We start from the raw sequence: 17,876 nt of genomic DNA, 5'->3' as shown, positions 1-17,876 counted from the left end.
TTGTATGATCTGAGCATTTATAAACTGTTTACTGTGTTGCCATTGGAAACACTGAGATTACAGTCATTGAAACACATTTACTACAAAGACATCTATCCACACTGTACACAGTGTATGTATCAAACGCATATTGCCTACATTTCCCAGGGTGCAGCGCGTCATCCCGAACCCCGCCCTTTCCTCTCCCTAACTTTGTCTGTGTCGACTTTCTGTTTTGCAGTGATTTGATTGCTTGGCCCCAGCTATGTGATTTGGTTCGGACACACCTCGTCCTGCACCACCACCACCACCGACCCTCCTCTTCATCTTCATCACCGAAAGACAAAACGGTGGTCTTTATTTAAGGTGTGTTGTCGTCGCTCTCCGCGGTGGAAGAAGATGTCCGCTGGTTTCTCCGGGCCGGAGCCAGTTTAGGAAGATCTTTTCCTCCACTCGGAGTCTCATCAGGAAAACCCGGACGTTTTTGTCGCGCTCATCCTGTTGTCATCTAGAGGCAACTGTCAGGGTCTTAAACACGGAGCTGCACGGATGTGACACGGCGCCCTGGACTGTTTACGTGAAGTTAAAGGATATGTCTGCTGTGCCAGGCCAAGGCGAGGACGGGCAGGGGATGCCCTCTGGCTAGCAGCGCTAACGTTTTCTGGACCACAAGCTAGTTAGGTCGCAAAACACAGCAGGCTACTTAGCACGTTATTGTGGACTCGGTGCTTTTTTTTTTTTTTTTTTTTTTAACACACTCCTCACTTTGCAGGCAGACGGCCAGACAGTTTGAACTAGAAAAGGGCAGCTAACACAAGATGCCGAAATAGCGGTTAGCTTATCGTTAAAATCTCGTCGCGAGCTGATAAGACTGAAGTTATCTTGCGTTAGAGCAACGGCGTTCAGCTAGCTAGCTTCCACATCATAACAACAACAACACAACAGATGCCTAGCCTTTATTCATTGACACTACACACTGTAGGGACTGGTGACTGTCCAGCACTAACACACTAATGTTAATAATAAGTTGCAGCAAAGAGAAGTAAACAAAGGTGTCTCTTTGACTGATAAAGGAGGATGTACAAGCACGACTACTAACTAACGAGCAAGTAACAGAAAGTAAAAAGGTGTGATAACAGGGTTTATTGACGCACAGCGAAGAGAGTTCAAGTCAAGGTGTCGAGGAGCAGCCTGATGACCATGGAGGGAAATGTGCAACAACAGAAAACGACTCCTCTAGCTAGGGAGCTGATGAAGATATTTAACAGCTACAACAAGCACACCATCCAGCTGAAGAAGAACCTGAAAGAGACTAATTTATTCTTCCGGGAAATAAGGCAAAATTACAGCAATGCTTGTGCATCAACCATGAGCTCGGAGTCGGCTTCTCTGGAGGCAGGTAGGTTTGAACACATGCAGCTGTAGCATACCCATAGCTGTGTTATACTTCTGTGTCCTGTAGTGAAGCAAAAGGAACAAATGGCTGCTGCCAAGTGAAAAAAAAAAGCTTTAATAAGGGTTAGGAAAACTAAAGAGATTAAGCCCCCTCTCTGAAGCATGAGAAGACTAAAGTGCACCAAATATGCTGAGATTTCTGCACCCACAAGCTGGCTGAGAGCTGTAGACACCAGACACTTTTTCTTTTATTGTGCATTAATTGTGCCAGACTAAGATTGCTTTGTAAAATGTTTTTCATTGCTCTGTGATGAGTACTTCCTTGAAACACTGCTTTAACACTCAGTAGTGATGGTATGCAGATAAACTGTAATACATCACAGCTACCGGAGTGGCTAGTATGCTGAGAGGGTTAAAATAATTTTCCTCAGTGTTGAATGAACAATGTTAATCTTAAGATTAGCCACAATCAACAGAAAAGTGAGACTGTAATGTTGCCTTTCATGGGGAAAGCTAACCCGTGTCTTCACCTGCTAACCAGATTCATCTAGCAAATGTATTGGTTACACTTAGGCCACTTATCTGGACAAAAATGTGCATCACATGACGCAGAAAGATCCTACAATACTTCTTGATCTGATGTTTTGGTTATGCATAGATCTGCATTGACTGTCCAGCATAGTCTATCAACTAAGTGCAAGTCATGCCGTCAAATGCTCTGCACGGGTCTGTCTGAAACAATAGGGTTTAGTGCGTCATGTTAGGTGTAGGGGAATGCTAGATTAGAGTTACAGTAAGAACACATGTATGTTTAAAAAGGACTGCACTGGAATATAAAGTAGGCCATTGCTGCTCTCTTCTCTCTTTTGTTATATAACCTTTTTACACCGTGACTCAGCATCACTGAGGATTATGTCTGATACCCTCAATAATGAGGTTGAATTGGTTCTTCTGTGTGTTCGCCACATTTTAGGGTTAGATCAGGGAATAGTAATCCAAAGAAAAATATCTGATCGGAAATGTTTTAGTATCTCCACAATGGAACAGTGATCGTACTGTATACTCTGGAAATTACGCTCTGATATAAAGGATACTGTGTCATTGAGTGCCCGAGTGAACAGTGTTGTTTTGGGTTACTGATAAGGTTGAAGATAACCAAGCTCTGTTCTCAGCCACCTCTAAATATCATAAACAGTTTCATCTTCTGTTTCCCCAGGCCAGTTAAGCTGCATCTCTTTCCCGGGCCATGAAGAAGAGTTCCTACGCAACACTGTGGGCGCTGCCCCGTACATCCTGGTACTCGGCCAGGACTGTGCTGCCCGCTACCAGCTGCTCAACTGCCTTCTGGGAGAGAGGCTGTTGCCGCTGGGCCCTGAGGCCGGAGAGGCTTGTGAAGGAGTCCAGGGCACTGTCTGCAAGAGGCGCAAGCTGTGTTTCACCCACGGGAGACAGACACGGCTGAGTTTGGCGCTGCCCGGCCAGTATGAGCTTGTGCACCAGCTGGCGGCTAACTGCGGCCGCTGGGATACGGTGCCCCGGGAAGACTTGGAGATTCACGAGGAATGCGAGGACCCGGCCCACAGGCTAGCAGAGCTGGAGATCACCCTGCATCATCCACTGCTACAGGTGGGCTTTAAGTCACAGAAACCTGCTCTCTCAATATTGTATCCCCTCATAGTTTAAACAAGAAGTTTGACATGAAACCATTTCTGTGGTACTGGTCCTTTTTGGCATCACTTTGTTTCCTCTTCTTGGACTTCCACACTTTCACTCAGAGTTTCCATTTACATACAGTAAGGCTTGGCGATGGGACCATGTTGCTCGCTGCTTTATTTTTGGAACAAGATGTAGAAAAGGGGTGAGCTGAGGCAGAACATACTTGGATGAGAGGTGGCGGTCTCTGGAAGCTTTCACTGGAACCGATATGAGCCACATCAAATGTTGGGATCAGTACATTACTATTTTTTTGTTACAGCTTTATGGCACCCATGGTATCACATAAGTAGATTAATCTAGTATTGCAAAAACAGGTGTTCAGTGAATCAACACTAAAATATTTTTGTATATGCACGCATTCTTGCATCGACTGGAGGATACCTCTGCAGACTGATGTGCAGCGTGTCAGTTTCAGTTCAGTTATTTCGGTCATGATTTGGAGAATCAATAGCACATTTCTATAGTTGGAGAGGAAACTTCAGGTGAAGCCGAAGCCTGTGCAATGTCCTGCATATTCTTTGAGCATGTCTGTGAAATATCCCATGACAAGAACAGATTAAATGACATTACAGTCATCACTGAGAAAATTCATATTGTGATGCTATTATGATGCAATAAGGTTTGGAGGAGTTTTAGGGACATTAGTTGAGGACAAGTCATTTTATTCACAGTGCACTTAAATTAGTGCTGGTGTTGTGTGAAAAACAACATTTTTGTGTTCACACAGCTTAGCAGTAACAGATTACAGAGCAGAGCTGATTATTTCCTGTGTTGTTCAGTGTTTTACTTTACCTGATGTGTGCTACTCTTAAGAAATGAATTATTTTCCAGTTGCTTTTCTCACATTCAGGTTTTGCGCTCCTCTTTAAAACAGATTCACGGGTTACAGATGAAGTTATGTGAAAAAGGAAGAATTGTTTGGACGCAGTGGTATGGACCTTAAAATCACACTGTCTTGTGGGAGTGAATTGATTAAGCATGGTGTAACGATTGTAGTCATTCCTTCTCATGTGTGACACGAGGAAATTAGTGCCTAATCCTTTAGACCAAGGCCTCTGAGCGAGCGTCACAAAACCTCAGAAACTAGGCCTCACTCTGCCTCTGAGCAGCCCACCCGCCCAACCCCCTTACGTAATGCCACTGGTCTGGTGCGATTCACATGACTAGGTCATGTTAAAAAATCCCAAACCCTTTGCTGTGATGAAGTTGCCATGGTTACCACTGAATTCTGGGACACTGCTCGTTTGGTAGGTTACAGAAAAATATTTGGTTTTTAGTTTTGTAAAAGTCAGGATTTTGTGTGAGCTGTGTCAAAGAAAAACACCTATCACAACTGTTTTTAAACATAAAAATCAGTTTGTTGTAATGTCTGACACACATTATACACATAAACATTAACTGCATCTTCAAAAGCGCACATTAGTACTCCAATTAGTATTGTGGAATAAATCGAATTAGACTTGCATTACATTGCATTGTTTGCATGAAGTTCTTCATTGTTTAAACAGTGTGTTGGTGTAGCTGAGCTAAGTTCTTACATTCCTGCTTCAAGGTCCATCAGAGTCCGATCTCTAAAACAGAAAGCAAAAGAAACCTGGAAAGAAAATGTCTGGAAGTAAATCCAGTCATTTTCACAAGTGACTCTGATAGGCGGTGACACCTGCAATCCCTTATTTGGGTCAGAAAGTTGATCACACTTGAGAGCACCTCAGAGACTTTAACAGCAGAGTTATTGTTTGTAATATTATCATGCTTTATCATAGATGAGAGACAGAATGATTGAATGTATTTGAAGTTTTTTTTTTACTGAAGTCTGCTGCTTTCAAAGAAAATTAAATAATCTAAAACTTTGAATAGTTGTGAATCTACAATTTTTCATCAGCCAGGTCGGTCGCAAACTAAAGCAGTGTCAGTCTTTATGTTTCTGCTGAATGAAAAAGAGTTGAACATGTTTAGGTTGGAGTAAATAAAGGCACAGAATCTCTCTGCTCACTGTGGTATTCACACACTCCTGCAATAATCACAGTAGACTGTTTTAGGGGCCAACAGATGAGAACCGACTTAATTAGCGTTCTCTTCATCCTCGAGTTTACCCATGCTTACAGGCTCAACTTAAGCAGCCAGAGGACATAAAAGGCGCTATCCTATCACCACGTTTCTAAAATACTTTTGAGGTACACATTCTGTTATGTTCATATCCATCGCTCTATGAATTCGCATGAAGAAGTCTGCTTGTTAGCGAAGACCTGTGATATTAGCAGTCACGCTTAAAATATGCTAATGCTAAAAATTATATTTTCTTACATGGCTGTTTGTCTCGACTGTGTCACTTTGTAGAGCTGGGTCAGACGGACGCATTAATACTGACACTGAGAAACAAAATAGTAGCTTCAAAACAGGCCACAGACATTTCCTTGAAGGGTTGTTGTTGAAAAGGAACTACATTGAGCCAATTCAAACATTAAATTGATTCTGATTGGTTGTGAACAAAATGTTTGCAGGCTATCTTTGTTCCAAAGAGACTGCTCAGATGGGCTCCGCTCTTGTTTCTTGGAGACAGGACTGACTGTCTCCTTTGTGCAGCTGCGGGTCATTTTTGCCTCTTTTCTCTGGCTGTCTTTTCCCTCGTCATGGTCTCCCTCTCAAGCTGTCTCTGAGTCTATTTTTGTTAATGCCGTTATTTATCAAGGGTTAAGAAAACCTTTTGAGTTGTGTCATGTTTCTGCCCTGTCGCAGACTTTCCCAAGACCAGCACAAATATTTATTTACCATTCTGTGTTCAGGAATAGAAGGAGCATGTGATGTGTGTGTACTTCTCTTCCTGTGGCAGTGGTATCCGTGTGAACATTTCCTGGCGTAAATTGGTTGGCTGACATCTTAATTGTAACAGCTAAGCTAAACACGTTAGCGCGCACCCTGTTGGAAGTTGGTGCACGAGATCGTCCAAGCTTTGAGGGTGTAAATAAAATCTTTTCAAAGGAAGAAGTGTTTATGGGACAATATATCATTCAACAAAAGTATTTATCGTGACAGGCCAAAGCAGCTTCAAATTCCCTTTACCTCCATTTTTTGTTCAATGGCAGGCTGCAGCAAAAATGTGGCAACTAAATACAGTGGTATCCTTCTAGTGGTGTCTGCATGGCTGGATTTCACTCAAAGTAAATGTCAAAAGTAGTTTTTGTTTGATTTGGGTCAGCTGGGCTTTTTTACAGAACCTCATTTCCTAATAATTTCCTGTAGATAAACCAAATTGCTTGAAATGAAAGTAACGTTGTTTATCGTTTCTTTGTGTTTCGTCCTCAGGAAGCAAAGGTCATGGTGGTGCCCTGTCCGAGTGTCCAGCCCATAGAAGAAGCCCTGGAAGACTGTACTCGTAACGTGATCCCCATCATACTTTACGCCATTAACCAGGACTCTCTAAGCACAGAGCAGGCGGCTGAGCTCTGGAAGGTCAAAGAGATGCTCTCCTTTCCCATCTGTTTTGTTCGTATCCCTGACACCATACCAGCAGCCTCCCCAGAGCCCGGCCGCCGTGCCGAGAAGGAAAAGGAGAGGGAGAAGAGCGCCCTCCATAAGCAGCTTCTCTCCCTCGGCTTCCTCAGTGGCCCGACAGGAAACTGCTCCTGTGGCGCCCCTACACAGATGCCCACACCGGGTGCCAAACCCCAGAGCATGCTGGGTGAGGCTTTCGAAAGACTGCATCGGTTGCTGGTGCCTTTTACTCGCCAAGTGCTTCAGAACCAACAGGTGGAGGCCGCCAACCTGCTTAATGGGATTCATTGTCGCTGTCTAGATCTCTTCATTAACCAGGTAAGAGGATGATACAAGTCTGTGATTGTTTCACTGCGTCGTGTGATAGTAATTAATCCCACTGCAAGAGCTGCTTAGTTTCAGTCTGCTTTGACCCAGTGAGCCCGTGAAAAATCACCAACAGACCGTTGTTCCTTCTGCTCCTCTTCCCTGCAGGCCTTTGACATGCAGAGGGACCTGCAGATAACGCCACGCAGGCTGGAGTACACTCGTGAGAAAGAGGGTGAACTCTTCACCTCCCTCATGGCCATCGCAAACCGCAAACAGGAGGAGATGAAGGAGATGATTGTGGAGACACTGAGCAGCATGAAGGAGCAGCTGCTGGAGGACGCTGCCAACCTGGAGTTTACAGGTTAGTGAGTAAGCACTTTGGATAAACGCCACGGGGCAGGTGGGGTTTCCTCTCTGTGGTTGTTTAAGATTTTCCATATTATTTATGAAGATATCGATCTCGAAAACATTATAGATGGTAGAATACACATGTATATAATATTTGATGGAACTAATACATTCCCCCTGAGATTTAACTCATTTAATGCAGTGAATTAACCACTGTTTGATAATAAGCTGTTGACAATTACAACTCCCACAGAGTTGAGGAGAGATGGCAGAGAAGATTTTATTGTCTGATTAAACTTGTTTATATCAAAGAAGTGTCTTTGATGTCATCAAGTCAAGTTGAATGTTAACAAAAAGCTACAAAAACAAAAGTATGAGAGTGCAAACCAGGTGAGAATATTACTGTAAAGTTTTCTAAAGCTCAAAACAAGCTTGTGATTGTCATGGCCATTGAACAGGACATGTTTTGACTTTATCAGTAGTAATCATGTCTGGCCAGCAAAGTTAATTTATAGATTTCTGTCTCTACTGCTGTCAGACTTCTTAGAACAAGCAAAGGATTTTTCGCATGCTTACTACACACACTCACTATTGAGTTATGTTTTTACAGCTCACATGCTTCAAATTGTGACTTCAAATTAAGCAGACAAAGCTGTGATCCTTTTTAAATGTTTTAATTTACATTTGCTTTTTTTCCACAAAGAAATTTCTGACATTGTTTGGATTCAATCCAGAAGTGAAGTGGTCTGATGTTATTATGAAAAAGTGTTTTAAACTCTGAAAAAGTGATTTAATCTCTTCACTGAAGCCCCTGTTTGAAAGTACATGAGCAGTTGTTTTCTCCTCTTGAGCTGCACGAAATCATATCATTGAATCTGCGATTTCACATTGGATCACTCAGAAATGACCACACGTGTGGCTTTTTATCTTTTATGCTCTTACATCTTCAACTTAATGAGAAAATATTCCCTCTTTATTATTTTACAATTGCTGAAAATGTCTGGCTCGTGGTACCCAGACTTTTTTCATTTGTCTGTTTAGGATTTGTGACCTTTTGTGTCTTTGAGGCAGTTGAAGCAGACAACTAACTTGTCTTTACTGGGTTTTCTAGTCTGTAGCCTGAATTACCTCTTTACGGTCTTTAGACTCTAGTCAGACCTACAGGTACATTGCTGAGTCAGCTGCATTTCACAATCTGCCCATAAAGTTTTTCACCGTCTCTGGTTGAGAGTAGCTGAGAAAGGCCTTTCACTTGTTATTGTGTTCTGCTTCTTTCCGTTCTGTGCAGTTCTCCAGAATTAGTTTGGAAAATTTGTCATCCATTTTCTGGAAGCAAAACCATCAAAACAGAACACATGAAAATCACTCTTCATGCAATACGAGTGATCCGAAAAAAGATAACCTCAAGTTATTGGTTCTGAATGTACACTCAGTTGGCACTTTACAAGGCACACATAGCTTAAACTAACAGTCCTGCAATAAAATCTCCCTTCATGAAGGTAATGATGTTAAGTTTTTGTTGTGTTATGTTTGTTTGCTTGTTGGTTGGTTTGTCAGCAGGATTACACAAAAAATATTAATTCCATGAAACCAGGATGGAGGATGGGTCTCAACCCAGAATAGACCCCATTTACTTTTTCGTTAATTTCTTGGGGAGTAATGCATGGATCTTGATGGAAAAAAAATCAGGCGTGTTTAGGTGGCTGGTGTCTGAGTGAGTATAATTTGGATCAAGAGGATTTAAATATGTTTTATGTGACACTGGCTCAGGCTTGATTGAATCAAGGTGGACTGTTGGACCTTGGCGGAGGTATGCGCTCTAGGTGTTGATTTAACTGTGTGGTTGGTTCGGAAGCTGCAGTTTGTTGTTCTGCTGAGTTATATTGTGTTATACAGAGGTGTTTCTATTATTTTGTCCACCCCTTTTATATCAATCAGTGTAGAATTAAAAAAACCAAAAACTTCTCTGTATTATGTGATTAAGGGCTCGGCGATGTCGACTTAAAATAATATTGTGATAATAATTGATTGAAAGTGACTTCCATACTAATATCTGACAACACTGATTAATGAGTATTTCTCTGTTGCACTTGGTTACATACACTGCATCTTAACCCGTCAAACTCTCCTTCTCTGTCTTTCTGTCAATTGCAGACATCATTGTAACAACTAATGGAGAGCCCGTTACGTCAAAGGAGATCAAATCTTGCATCCACCAGATCCAGGAGCTGATAGTAGTCCGTTTGAATCAGGCCGTGGCGAATAAGCTCATCAGCTCTGTGGACTATTTGAGGGAGAGCTTCGTAGGAACTCTCGAGCGATGTCTCAACAGTCTGGAGAAGTCTCACATCGAATCCTCTGTCCACAATATCACTTCCAATCACCTCAAACAGGTTTGCTAAAAAAAACACAAAACAGGAACTGTATTTAGTGTGCTTGTTAAGATTAAGTATGAAAATGCTTAAATGTGTTGTCAGATGACTCAACAGCCCTGTTCTGTCTCCTCTCTCCACTATTTATTTAACCATTTATACTTAAGTGTGAACTAACAGAAGTAAACCAAACAAAGGGTTCAACATGGGGTCACACAGATGCAGAAACAGAATAAATATTCTAAGAAACATTTAAAGAAGACTTTGTGAACCTCATTATCCTCCATCAACTCCACTTGGCTTCAGTGCCAGAGGCCTCAGATGACATTTACTGGTAATTTGTGTGTTTTCCTGCACATTTACTTCATTTTCTCTCTGTCCCAGTTATTAAATGCTGCCTATCATGTAGAGGTCACCTTTACTTCAGGATCCTCTGTCACGAGACTCTTCTGGGAGCAAATCAAGCAGGTCAGAGTCGAATGAATTTCAGCCGGTTTCAAACAGCGTGGTGACTTAACCCTGACCCTAACCCCACTCTGTGTCTCGTTTCTAGATAATCCACAGGATAACGTTCGTGAACCCTCCTGCCATCACGCCAGAGTGGAAGCGGAAAGTGGCCCAGGACGCCATAGAAAGTCTCAGTGCTGCCAAACTAGCCAGAAGCATCTGCTCCCAGTTCAGAACGCGCCTCAACAGCTCCCATGAGGCCTTTGCAGCATCTCTACGCCAGGTGAGCTCTTCATCTTTCTTGTAGTTCTGTGCCCTGTTATATTCCTACTTTTCGTTTAATATATAACTTAAAAACTCTTTTTTCCCCTGACCATATAATTTGTTGTTCACTGTTCTATCATATTTTTATTTATTTTTTGTTATGAAGTATTAAAGGTAGCCAGATTAAAGGATAACTACCGTTTTTTACAACCTGGACCTTATTTCTAGCAAAATATATGATCATTTACTCACCCAGATAACTTTGGTGTCATTTGGCGTCGTTCGGACGAAATTAGATCCAGTGGAGCGCCGCGTATATCCATATAATGCGAGTGACGGGGCACCGAAGCGCAGCCTCTATGAGCAGTTCTATTCCCCTCTGAGTCCGGGCTTATCTGTTATCAACATCCGGGGTCTGTAGGTTGACCTACTACCTCTGACCTGGAAGATGTCATCTCTGAGCTGCGCGCGCACCCGCGACAGCCCGGCTTGTTTACCTGTAGCTGCTGCTGCTAGTTTGACCCCGGATGTTGATAACAGACGAGCCTGGACTCAGAGGGGAATAGCACTAGTGTATCATGACAAAATATTGGTGAAATGAACTAGTTTCGTGGCAGATAATGCGTTATATAGAGGCTGTGTGTCAGTGCCCCGTCACTCGCATTATATGGATATATCGGCGCTACACTGGATCTAATTTCATCCGAACAACTTCAAATGACACCAAAGTTATCTGGGTGAGTAAATGATCATATATTTGATCATTGGAGCTTCAGTTTTGTGCTGAAAGCCAGTCATTAGTTTACGGTAGAGGACTCCATTCCTAAACTAACGTTAGCTACTGTTGCTCTCTGTTAGCGGAGCAGAGAGAGGCACTCGAGGCCCTACATAAAGTCACTGTCACAGAAAATTCTACCTCACAAAGAAATCCACAGTCCAGCAGCATTAAACAACTTAAACAAATCGTCCACAGGCTTTTGTAGGCAACTGAGAGAGACGGGGTAGGTCTGATTTTTCACGTCACGTTACAATCTGCTCATGGCCAATAAAAAAGTGATGAATACATGTAAATTGCTAGAAATTGCTACATGGGGCCCCTTTAAGGCTGGTTTCAGATAAAATCAGGTGGTGTGGCGTAAACGCAGGTCTTCCCATTCATTTTAATGAGGGCAGTCTGTTTTGGCTGTGGCTGTGTTGGCTGCAGGGAGTTCTGCAAAAAAATCCATTCGGCTTCGGCGAAAAAGTTGAAGCCACCTCAGCTTTTGGAGAAACGCAGCCAGACACTATATTTATTGTAGCTTTGAATGAGTGTGACATTAATCACCTGAGCAGAAAAAAAAGGTTTGTGCTAATTCTTTGTTGATTCACTTGAGCGGTTTGGAAGACAAATATTGTCTTATATTTTTTCGAATGGACTACATTGCTTCATTAAACTGTGTGAAATCCCCGTCATGCCCTCGATGTCCTCTCTATAGAGAGCTTTTATTGGCTCTCAGGCGCCGCACAGCTCGTGCTACAGCGTATTTATTTCTCTTCACATGAAATGTTTTGCCTTTTAAGCTCTGTTATGCTAATTGCTGCGACCTCCTCCATGAGGTCCTTGACAAATCCTTTTCAGTCAAATTGCTGTGATGAGAATCATCACATGACTTGCAGTGTGTGTCACATCACTGACTGCATTTCCATGCTCGCCAATTCATCACTCCTAATGCAGTTACCCAAATACACTGGTTGATCGTGGCAGTCTTATGGAAGACATGACTTGGCAATGCTTTGTATGTGCAGGGCTCTTGACTGACAGAAATATCCTAATTTCATTTATTTATTTGACTGAGTGCCCTGCAAAAAAAGTCAACCCAATAAAATAACATTATACTACTGTCACATTCCTGTCTGTGACTAACAGAGGCAGAAACTCTGGCCTGCAGGATGTCGGTATGCAGTTTGTCACAGAGGAGCTCTTGAATGTGCAAAGTAGAGAGGATTGTCAAAGGAAAGCTTTCCTCATCGCACAGGAATTTAAAAGCAGGATCATTTTTACTGTAGTGAAAAGATGACAGACACTTTTCTAAGATCCCCCACGTTGCAACAATGTGATGTTTGTGGTTACAGACCAATGTGGGTCAGATTTTCAGGCGTCTGTTTATAGCCATTTTCCTTTGGTTCAGTGCGCTCCTGCACATTAGAGATTCTGCTTTCAGAGCTGACTCGGTTTGTTGACAAGCTTGCCACAACATGCTGCATGCAAACTAAAATATTTTATCATTTCTATCAAAGCAGACTGGTGGCCGTTCAGTTCAGAGTAGACAAAAACAAAAAAAATCACCACCCACATACATTTGGTGCCTCACTCTCAGGGATGCAGTTGCAGTGTAGTGAGCAAACTTCCCAACATGTTTGTTCTCATGTTGACTTTAAAGTTAAAGCTCAGCGCAAAGTAAACACTGGCGATGAGAACTCAACAAAAAAATGAAATACATCGAGGAGCGACTCAATGCTCATTAACCAGTCTGACAAATGACGACATCGCCACAGAGGTCAAAGGCAGCTGGCCTGAAGTCAGTGAGAACTTGACAGCTTTAGATGCAACAGGATGGACCAAGAACATGCAGTTCAGACACACTCAGAAATAAAATCACAACCGCAAAAACATAAACCACCATTTTGCAAAATGAAATAACCGTTAACAAATGAAACCAGTCACTTAGCAGCTGCTGTTAATGCTAACCATGAGATGTAATGTCATGTGTTTGTGTTCGTAGCTGGAGGAAGGGCACACGGGGCGACTGGAGCGCACTGAGGACCTGTGGCTGCGTGTGAGAAAGGACCACGCCCCACGGCTGGCCCGCCTGTCTCTGGAGAGCCGCTCCCTCAGAGATGTGCTGCTACACGGTGAGTCACCACCAAACTCTCCCATTGTTCACACGCATCAAGTGAAACTGCTCCACGAACAACAACATAGCGTTTACTTTTGATTATGCTAATTATATCTATTGCTCACGGCCATTTATGACCTTTAATATCTCCACCAGACCTCTGCTCCATTTACAAAAACTACTGGACATGAGATGTCTCCTACTTCACTGTCGAGTCATGAGCTTAGATTTAAGCTGAGCACAGAGAAACTTCCCCTTTTAGCTCAGTGAAGCTCAAACTCTGAGTCGAGTCACAATCAGCAAATCACATTTTCGAGGCTCACGACTGCATTGTTTTCTGACAGGCAAGCCTAAACTGGGGCGAGAGTTGGGTCGGGGCCAGTACGGAGTCGTGTACCTGTGTGACAGCTGGGGAGGACGCTACCCGTGCGCCTTAAAGTCTGTGGTACCACCTGACGATAAACACTGGAACGACCTGGCTTTGGAGTTTCACTACACGAGGTGAGTTAGTGAGAGCGAGCGTGTAAACATCACACACACAGACAGCTGCTGTGGCGTGATCTCAGCAGCTGTGTGTCTGAAACTTATTTTGATTCTTCACACTGAACACTCGTCACAGCTGGCAGTGTATTTTACTGACACTGAGAGGTGTGCATGTGAATTTTAAAGCAGCTTGAGCAAGTCTTAAAAGCAGATTTATCAAGAGCAGAACTGTATTCAGTGGACTTGACAGCTGCCTTGTTATAAAGGCCCAACTCCACCCACTGTACAAAAACTAGTTTTGACTGTTGAAGCCTCGAGGCGGTTCTGTGTCATCATGGCAAACGTGCCAGCTTGTCTTATTAATGCTCACCTGCTCCAACTGCCATAAACCTGAGGAATGCAGGACTGAGGCTGCGTCACAGTGGTTGTGTTATGATAATATGACAGGCTGCCATTGTAAAAAATAATATGTCCCTAATGACTTACCTGATTTAATGAAGGACAAATAAAATCAAATAAAAATGTAAATGAACCATTTTTCCTTCAGGACTCTGCCCAAGCACGAGCGTCTCGTCGACCTGCACGGCTCTGTGATCGATTACACCTACGGAGGCGGCTCCAGCATCGCCGTGCTGCTCATCATGGAGCGGCTGCACAGGGACCTCTACACAGGCCTGAAGGTGACTTGATGATGCAGCGATTAGAAACAGACGTGTTACTTAAACACAAACTTAATCTTCCATCTCACTCTTTCTACTTTGCTGTTTTCGTCTACCAGGCTGGCTTATCACTGAGGGAGAGACTTCAGATCGCTCTGGATGTGGTGGAAGGGATCCGCTTCCTGCACAGTCAGGGCCTCCTGCACCGAGACATAAAGCTAAAAAATGTTCTGGTGAGATCAGCAAGTATAGAGCCTATGACTTCTGAGGTGTTTTCTATGTCTGTGCTTTGCTTTTATGAGCACAGGTAGGTGACAAATTAAAGGAAAAACCAACATTAAGTGTCACAGTGAGGTGTTTGGGTTGAGATCTGGTGGCTGTGAAGGCTGCATCATATCATTTTCACACTCATCAAACCATTCAGTGAGCCCTCATGACCTATGGATGGGGGCATTGTCATCCTGGAAGAGACCACTCCCATCAGGTTAGAAATGTTTCGTTATAGGATAAAAGTGATCATGCAGAACAACTTTGTATTGATTTGCAGTGACCCTCTCCGTAGAGGGACAAGTGGACTCAAACCATGCCCCCCGCAGCGTAACAGAGCCACCTTTTGTAATGTTTCTCCACTCGTTTATTCAGGTTTTTCCTTTAATTCGTCACTCGTGTCTGTAGTAGATGTATCACAACACCCCAGGGATGAGCTATACAATGACGTATACAATTGGCCCAGTATAACTTTTACTTGTTTTTTGGTTTTGTTTTTCTTTTTTGTGAGTCAAAATGTGTAAAAGTCATTTTTCTGCCGCACCTGCTGTTAATCACTTCAACACAGTAGCTGAACAATAGAGCCGGGCACCCAGCTCAGACTTTATGAACAACATTTAAACATTGTAGATATAAATGATTCACTATCTAGCAACTACAGTGTGTATTTTTCACCGTAAACTGACTCACAGATTTATTTTGGGGGATAATTCAGATGAAAGTGATGTTTTCACACCAGCTGCCATCTTACTCTACTATCTGAACATCAGAAACTAAAGATGTTGGAGATCAACGGTAGTCTTGGGATCATGCAAAGCTTTTTGTTTTCTTGTTTATATTAAAGGTCAGACCTGCAACTTTTAAAGATACACTATGCATGATTTTCCTAAAAACAACGTATAGACTCAAAGTAACCCCTCACAATCATCACTTATGACCACTAGAAGTGTGTGTGTGTGTGTGTCTGCAGAGAGCCCTCTGCCCCTCTTCTCTTAGTATTTTGCTTTGTTCAGGACATTTCTGAGTGACAGAGATTCAAGACAAAGATGGTTGATTGTTGAGTGTCATTCCCGGGTCGTTCAGTGTCCCATTACAAACTGTAAATGGTGTGTTTAAAGACGGCACCTGACAAAACCCTTTAAGTTCTTACAACAGCTTCTGATTGTTACTAATATTTTCCTGGAAAAGAAAATGACCTAACAAGCTTTGCACTCTTTTAATTTATTTTTTTCCAGTTGGACAAACAGAACCGTGCAAAGATCACAGACCTGGGCTTCTGTAAACCAGAGGCCATGATGTCTGGCAGCATCGTTGGAACGCCCATCCACATGGCTCCAGAGCTGTTCACAGGTACGTCACTGAGCGGTCACACGGGCCCTAATTTAATCACAGCTTCAAACTGTTTAAATGGTCACAGCTGTGTGAACAAGCAGCTACTGGTGGCTCACACAAGTGTGTTTACATTCTTGACGGGAAAACCAAGTTACGTGAACTGTTATAGACGAAATCTCATCAGAGGAGGAATTATGTCTTATGTCATCATTGTACCCAATTGTGCAGGAATGTTGTGAGATGTTCAAAGGTTTTCTCTCCATTGTGACGCTTCTCCTCACAGGAAAGTATGATAACTCTGTGGATGTCTACGCCTTCGGGATCCTTTTCTGGTATCTCTGCACTGGTTCAGTGAAACTCCCAGAAGCCTTTGAGAAATGCTCCAGTAAGGACCAGCTGTGGAATAACGTTAAAAAAGGTAAACAAACATAAACAGATCGCTTTCACACCTGCAGCTCAGTTCGTTCGGGCCGGACCAAGTAAAAAACAAGTTACTGACTTTTTTACAAACTCTCATTGATTGGACAGTGTTGCTGATCCTTATAACTCATACAGAATGCTTTCTTGACATTAAATGTGCAGTTAAAATCACATCTACTGTCAAAACATCTTGTGGTTGGTTGGTTCACTTTTAAACCACAATGAACCACACCAGTTTGCTTGTAAGCTGGCCAGCACCCTCCTTTTTAGGCGGTCTCTCTATCAGGTAGACGAATAGAAATGAAAAACATGTCAGTCTTCAAACACGAAGCCTTGACGTCTCACTTGTGTCGTCTCCAGGAGCCAGGCCCGAGCGGTTGTCCAGTTTCGACGAGGAGTGCTGGCAGCTGATGGAGGCCTGCTGGAACGGGGACCCTTCCCAAAGGCCGATGCTCGGTATTGTGGAGCCCAGCCTGCAAAGCATCATGGTCCGGCTCTGCAACTGCGGCTCGGAGCAGAAAAGCAGCAGCCTGGAGGACTCAAACTGAAAACACTCCAGACAAACTAACACCCGACCACCTGGATCCCGACCAGGAAAGTGTTTCGTATATTTATGAGGAACGGAGAAGAGAAGGTGACCGGTGAATAACGTTCGAGCTGTCCTCCTCGTTCACAGTCGTTGGATTTACATTATTTATGAGGAGTTGATACAGACCAGGAAGTTTGCAAATATGTGTGTTTTATTGTTTGTGCGTTGTGTATTTGTATACAAACTCTACAGTCTGCTTTCGTCGTAGCTGCCGTGCTAATTGCTACTTGGTCATAGGATTATAACTAGATGCAAATTGTTTTAAAAGTAGTCCATTCACAGTATTATGAAAAAAATATAAATATATAAAAGATTAATTTTAGATTGTATTTAAACTGAACATGTCTGCATCTATACAAATACATCTTTTTTTAATAAAATGATCTGTTACAACACATGACTGCCTGTGAAGCTGTTCATTAACTGGTTTACGACTGTGTGACTGTCATGACGGTCACTGTGTGACTGAGGGAAGAAAGTTTTACTGTTTTATTGAATCAGAGGTTTACGACCTTTTTGTCTCGTGACTCCTTAATACAAAGGAAGGAATGTCTCTTGCGACACCTCGTCACTGGTTTTATATGCCCCCGGGTATGACCACTTCAACTGATTAGTGGTTTTGTTTTCTTTGTGTTTTGTCTGAGTAGCTTTTAGAAGCTTAGATTGACTTTTTGAGAAATTTGAAGAAATTTGAGAAAAGTCTAAAAATACATGAAATTTTGTGCTGCTTTCTGTCCTGTGAATCATCTTTTGAGCCTTCAGGTGACTAGGGATGCACAGTAATATCGACACGTCATCTGTATCGGCGGATAAATGCTTTAAAATAAACTATCGGTATTAGAAATGAATATTTCTGCCAGTATTACAGCTGGTAAGACCACCCTTTAACTTAAATGTTGAAGTAATTTTCTTATTTTTGACGACAACA

General features: G+C 42.7%; 1 protein-coding gene across 1 annotated transcript; it reads left to right on the top strand.

The window, feature by feature from the left end:
* The first annotated feature begins 168 nt into the window (after positions 1 to 168).
* dstyk (dual serine/threonine and tyrosine protein kinase) lies at positions 169 to 17,343 on the top strand. The gene is made up of 14 exons (XM_084349383.1): positions 169 to 1,378; positions 2,591 to 3,000; positions 6,394 to 6,900; positions 7,057 to 7,252; positions 9,394 to 9,632; positions 9,996 to 10,079; positions 10,165 to 10,341; positions 13,085 to 13,214; positions 13,543 to 13,699; positions 14,229 to 14,361; positions 14,460 to 14,573; positions 15,843 to 15,957; positions 16,223 to 16,357; positions 16,720 to 17,343. Exons 1-14 carry the CDS (start codon positions 1,174 to 1,176, stop codon positions 16,905 to 16,907), a joined length of 2,790 nt encoding a protein of 929 aa, XP_084205509.1. The 5' UTR covers positions 169 to 1,173; the 3' UTR covers positions 16,908 to 17,343.
* The last annotated feature ends 533 nt before the right edge of the window (positions 17,344 to 17,876 follow it).

The sequence above is a fragment of the Pagrus pagrus genome (assembly GCF_965226575.1).
Source record: "Pagrus pagrus genome assembly, chromosome: 3".
In the NCBI taxonomy this organism is placed as follows: Eukaryota; Metazoa; Chordata; class Actinopteri; order Spariformes; family Sparidae; genus Pagrus; species Pagrus pagrus.
Note: the sequence above shows the minus strand (reverse complement) of the source record. Positions and strands in the feature narration are given on the sequence as shown.

What these genes read in the sequence shown, in the direction of transcription:
- dstyk (XM_084349383.1), top strand. Translation starts at nt 1,174, where the DNA reads ATGACCATGGAGGGAAATGTGCAACAACAGAAAACGACTCCTCTAGCT. An exon ending in GGCTCCAGAGCTGTTCACAG is followed by an intron (nt 15,958 to 16,222) that starts GTACGTCACTGA and finishes TTCTCCTCACAG; the next exon opens with GAAAGTATGATAACTCTGTG. An exon ending in GTGGAATAACGTTAAAAAAG is followed by an intron (nt 16,358 to 16,719) that starts GTAAACAAACAT and finishes TGTCGTCTCCAG; the next exon opens with GAGCCAGGCCCGAGCGGTTG.